This window comes from Nylanderia fulva, unplaced genomic scaffold, assembly GCF_048542155.1.
Source record: "Nylanderia fulva isolate GAGA-0341 unplaced genomic scaffold, ASM4854215v1 Scaffold232, whole genome shotgun sequence".
NCBI classification, from domain to species: domain Eukaryota; kingdom Metazoa; phylum Arthropoda; class Insecta; order Hymenoptera; family Formicidae; genus Nylanderia; species Nylanderia fulva.
Window position 1 is genome coordinate 170,133 of NW_028190296.1, and position 5,927 is coordinate 176,059.

General features: G+C 22.7%; 1 protein-coding gene across 1 annotated transcript; it reads right to left on the bottom strand.

Moving 5' to 3' along the window:
- Nucleotides 1–1,514: 1,514 nt before the first annotated feature.
- LOC146723101 (uncharacterized) lies at nt 1,515–2,500 on the bottom strand (the record flags this gene model as incomplete). The annotated part of the gene is made up of 1 exon (XM_085483178.1): nt 1,515–2,500. A coding segment is annotated over one exon (986 nt), but the record flags the coding sequence as incomplete, so codon positions are not given.
- Between the last annotated feature and the right edge of the window lie 3,427 nt (nt 2,501–5,927).

Here is a 5,927-nt window from a genome sequence, read left to right on the forward strand (position 1 = left end):
CTTGGTTCGTACCCCTCAACCACCCCATATATTTCTTGAGAGATTTGTTGAAAAAAAATTGTGGCTGTCATATACGGTAAAATTTGAAACAGTAATGTTTGAAACGTTCCTTGAAAGTTGTTACATTTTCACACGGGAAGCTGGTGTCTTTGAAGTATCAGAAAGAGTTCTTCAGTGATCTGCACTCATCTGCAAAGACGAATTGCTTACAGAGTTTGAATACTGAATACTGAGTTCTGAATATTAACTTTTATAGAGGACGGGCGTATTTTTTCGTAAACTTTTGTAATTTGAAGTAAGAATTTTTATATCTATATTATAGTGTTGTACTATGAAAAATAAGTGACTCTTAGTATTGAGTGCTGAGTACTTTGCGCGATACGTAACTTTGTTTTTTATTACAAAATACACTGAGAGAAAACAATAGTTGCAATTACCATAATTTAACTATAATTTTAAGTGAGTTAAGGGGACAAGAATATTTTTAAAGTTATTTTAACATTACAAATTATAGTTAACTCAGTTTTAAATTATTGTTGTCATAACTGTAGCATATGTTAATGCAGAAGTAATGCAAAAAAAAGTTTCTATTAATCTATTCTATAAAGAAAAATTTTACCATATATTGTAGTAAGTCATAATATTTAATATAACTATATAAATATATAATTAATTCTACAATGCTTGTGGTTCTGACAATTTTAATTTATAATGTTTGCTCAACTATAAAAAAAGTTTCTATTAATATATTCTATTTAGAAAAGTTTTACCATATTAATAGCTATATTAATTTTATTAGAATTGTTTAATACTACTATGTTGAATATAAAATACTAACCATATAAAATGGTATTTTATTAATGTAATTTTATAGTAAATTTTACATACATTATATATAGTAATTTTATTATAAAAATAATGTGAGGAAGCATGTAAATATAAAATAGTTATTTTTTAAAAATAAGTATTTATTTTAGATTAACACAAAATATTTTACATATTATTTTGCGCATACATATATATTTTTTATTATATTTTTTATATAGCAAATCTAAACTTAAAACTAAATTATATTAATTATATATATTAATATACACTAAAAAGTATGAACTGCATAGAGTAAAATAATTTTAATCTAGACATAACATAAATCACTTAAAACTAAGTGTATATACATCCACTTGAAAACAAATACGGTTTTCAATAACTAATATAATAGTTATCTGTTTTTTGAATTAAAGTATATACTTAAAAAATTGTACTGAGTTAAAATTTATAGTATCATATTTTTCTGAAATATTTATGACATAAGCTTGATAATGATTATCAAAGTACGTTGCAAATATATATTTGACAGTAGCACTGAAACATGACGGTGATAATACAAACACATTTGTATTGGTTTTAAAAATATCTGCAATTTCTCCAAATACAGGATAGTTCTCATCAATAATTTCTATTAAGATAATTGATCCTCTTTTAAGCACTATGTTTCCAAAACTAACACTTTTTACTTAAGTACAATTTTTATAATTTTTTAATAAACGATAATTCTGACAAACTAATGAATTGCTTGTTTTATATGTAACATATGGTAAATTATTCGATTGCAAATTTATTAATAAATTGCTTAGCATTATTTGTTGTTTAACAGCAATACTATAACATATGTTTTTCCTACTACTAATTGCACGAGCATATTGTTTTAAGGGACGATGTTTAGCTTCAAATCTCATTGACCATAGAGAACGGAGCGGTCCAACAATTTTCATAATTTGAGGATAATGCAACATTAGATGATGCTTAGGTTTTAAAATTTCTCCAAACAATTTGATGTATAACACATGGTGTTCATTAATCAAGTTTTCTAGTAAATCTGCTGTCGATTTAGTAACGCTGTATTGAAGTGTAATAGAAAGAATTTTTCGAAATAATATATAAAGTTTCCAATGACTGTCATTAGAATTAGTTACAAGATCACCAAATACTAAACCAGCATTTAATACAAAATTAAGCATTTCAGAAGCAGACATTTTAATAGATTTTTTTAGTAATTGTAATTTCGAAATTGTAGGAGGGCGGTTTAACATCGGATCAAAATTAAAAAATTGCAACCGCCAGTTTAAAGTATCTAAAGTAAAATACTGTTCTATTACAATAAAATAATGCAAAATATGACTCATTTTATATATACATACGCCTTCCAATAAATCATGCATAATATCAATGCTATAATTTTCAACTGCATGAAAACTTGATAAAACATTGAATACACAATTTTCTTTTATACCCGAAATAGTTACGTTATTTATTGCTACATCTTCTGCATAATTTACTTTATCGCGCAACGCATTTACATCTTCATTGCATAACTTTCGAGATACATCTTTCGATACTTTACAAAATCGGCAGCATTTGTACGCAGAAAAACTTTCAGTAAATCCCAAAATACTATGTAATCCTAAATTATCACCTATAATTAATGCAAGTTTAAAATATACTTGAATATTTTTAGATTCTATTATTAATTGAATACCTTTTGATTCTAGAATCTTTAATTCTTATAATGTGAATAAATTTTTTCTTTTGGAAACAATTTCAATTTCCCCATTAAAAAAAGTTATTAAATTTGAAAAACAAATTTTGAAAGATTTAATATTTATAATAAAATAGTAAAAAAAATAAAATTTTTATAAAAATGTTGAAAAGTAACCAAGGGTTTAAAAAGTAAATTTTAGGAAGTATTTTGTAAGTTAGTTAAAATCTAAAAAATTTGGGATAATCTTTTCCCAAAAATATTGAAAAAGGATTAAAAGTTATGTTTTTTTATAAAAAAAAGTTATAAAATAAATCATTAACATGTGAATAGGGTAGGTTAAAAATTGGGTTTTTGTATGTTGGGTATAAGAAGTATGAAAAAAAACTTCTTGGAAAAAAGCGGTTTAATTCCTAAAAATTTAATTTGAATTCAATAGGAAACCAAAAATAATCGTTGTTTAAAACAAAGACGTTTTTTTTAAAATTTTTAACCCTTTACGAACCAAAAAAGTACAATTTTAAAATTTTTGGGAAAAGGATTTTTATTGGTAAGGGAAATTTTCCAATTATTAAAAATTTTTAAAATATTTTAATGTGGAAAATTTCCTCAATAAAATTCAAGGAACGAAAGAGTTGTTATGAAAAAATTAGCGGGAAGGTTTTAACTTTAACAAAAGAACCAAGAAGAAAAGAAAGATCCACCACTCTTTCCTTTTACATTAAAAATTCGAAGCTACAGAATCAACCCTTAGACCCCTTTCGAAAAATTAAAATTTTAAAGCTTTTCGTATTTGGGGTTTCTTTTCAAAAAAACCAAAAAAAACCTTAAAACTTGGGAAAATTTTTAAAGATATTTTGGGATATAAAAATTACATTTTTTATTTTTAAAAAAGAAACACAAAAAAAAAAAATACTTTGAAAAAAAAACCAAAAAAAAAAACCCAATTTCAAAAAATTTAAAAAAAAAAATAAAAAAATAAAAAAAAAATAAAAAAACAAAAAAAATTAAAAAAATTTTTTAACATTTAAAAACTTTTAAATAAACATCAAAGTTTTTAAACAAAAATTTTTTAAAATTAAAAATTTTCTAAAAAACTAAAATTTGGGAAAAAACAAAAATTCTTAAATTAAATTAAAAGAGGGTTTGGGTTTTTTTTTTAAATTTTCTATATTTGGTTTAAAATGGGCTTGAAACAAATTCTTTTAATCGAATCATTATTAATTTTTAAAACTTCATTTGGTTGGAATTATAAATTATTTTTTGACAATAAATCCTTTAAACTTAGATTTTTTAGTGGTTTTTTAGGATTCAAAAGTTAGCAAATTAAATTTAAATCGGTAAAATTAATTCCAAGAAATTTAATTAAAATTGTAAAAATTTTTGTAAATTCAAATTTTAAGTTTTATATTTAAATTTTAAAAAGGAAATTTTTAAACATTTAAATTTGAAAAATTTTTCATTAACTTATTTATGAAAATAAATCAAAAAAAATCCCAAAAGCCCCTGAAATTTTGGAGAAAAATTTTGCCGTCATTTTGAGAGAATTCTTTTTAATTGGGGGATAAACAAAAAAGGGTTTTAATTAACCTTATTTAATCAGGAAAAATTGAACCCGAAGTATTTTGTTTAGAATTTTCCGGAAAAATTTTAAAAATAAACCGGGAAAGCACGAAACTTTGTTTAAAAAAAATATTTGTGCCCAAAATAATTGTTGCGACGAACTTTAAATAAGCTTAATTCTTAATTTATCGTGTTTCTTTGATTATGTTTTAAAAAATTTTTTATGTAATTTGTTTAAAAATTTGGAATTAAAATAAGATAAACTTGAAATTTTAAGGTAAAAACCTTTTTTTAATTTTAAATATTTCTTAAAAAAGTTCCTTTCCTTTAAATTAATTTATTGGTGGGAAACAAATTTTTTTCAAATTTTAAAACAGGATTTTAATTGGATATGATAATATTTTCTTTTGTCAGGTTTGATTCCTTTATTAGTAATATCCAGAAAAATTTTTTTACAAAAAAACCCTTGAAATTAATGAAACCAAAAGTAGGATTAAAAAAGCAAATTTTCCTCCCAAAAATGGGAAAAAATAAATTTAATATAAAATAAAATTTATAGCTAATCTTTTAAACTTTGAAGTTTATGGTTGAGACCAAAGGCATAACCAAAAATTAAATTTAAAAGTTGGGGTTTTTTTCGGGTATCTTTTAAAGGGGATTTAAGTTTACCTTAATCTTAAAAATAACCAAGATAAAGCTTATAAATTTTAATCATAGAATTTTAAACAAAATCCCTAAAAGTTCCATACATTTTTGTTTTTTTTTGGGAAATTAAAAATATTTTTCAAATGCATTGTTTATAAATTTTAATTATTCTAAAACTTCGGTGAGGTTAACTTCCGAAAAATCCTTATTTCCAGTAATTTACGAAAAGAATATAGATAAAGAATAATCTTAAAATTCTGCAAACATTTAAAAAAACGGGTGGTCAAATTATAATTCAAAATTTAAATTAAAAGTCTTTATTAAAAACTATATTATTGTTTTCAGATTCGGTTTTATCATTAGAAATATTTACTACTTTCAGACATGTTTTGTTCAATTTTGACGTTGTATTTCAGATTCAAATTCTATTTCATTATTAAAAATAGTTTCTTCTTTTTCAAAATGTTTGCAACGTCTTTTATGCTTATTAAGTGTTTTGTTATGTTGAGTAGGAACGATTACAATTTTTAAATTGACCAAACATATTGGATAGAATTCAAATATGCATGATGCTCAAATTGCATAAGTGAATTTTAAATATTTTTTAGAAAAGAAATTAGAACAAAATTGACACTTTAACATTATGGATGTATATACTGACATTAAAAAATAAAAAAGATATTAAACATAAAAGTAACATAAGTTTTTAAAATAAAGCAATACGTTTTCAAGGGGTCTAAATTTTAAATTTAGGTAAAATTCTAAATTTATTGAAGAACTACTCGCTATATACTGCATATATCCGCAGATTCACTTCTGTTCGTTTAAAAAAAATGTTAAAGATTTGTCAGCATGTCTTAAGCCGTTATTATTTTTTTTGTTTCTAGGAATATTTTTTAACATTAATAAATAAATATAAAGTTTTTTTAATTATTGGCATTTAATTTTTAACATGTTGTTCCATATATTTAAAGAAAATTCGAATGCTTTCTATCAAAAATATAATATAAGGAAATATTAAATATTATACGAGAAATATATTACTATTAATTGAACACATAAATAAATTTACAATAATAATTTTTTTTTAGACGAACGCTTGAGAAGCGCATTCTCTCGCTTTAGCAGAATTTGTTTCTAATTAAGTACTACACATAAAAAAATTTGCACTAGTTCATCAGGA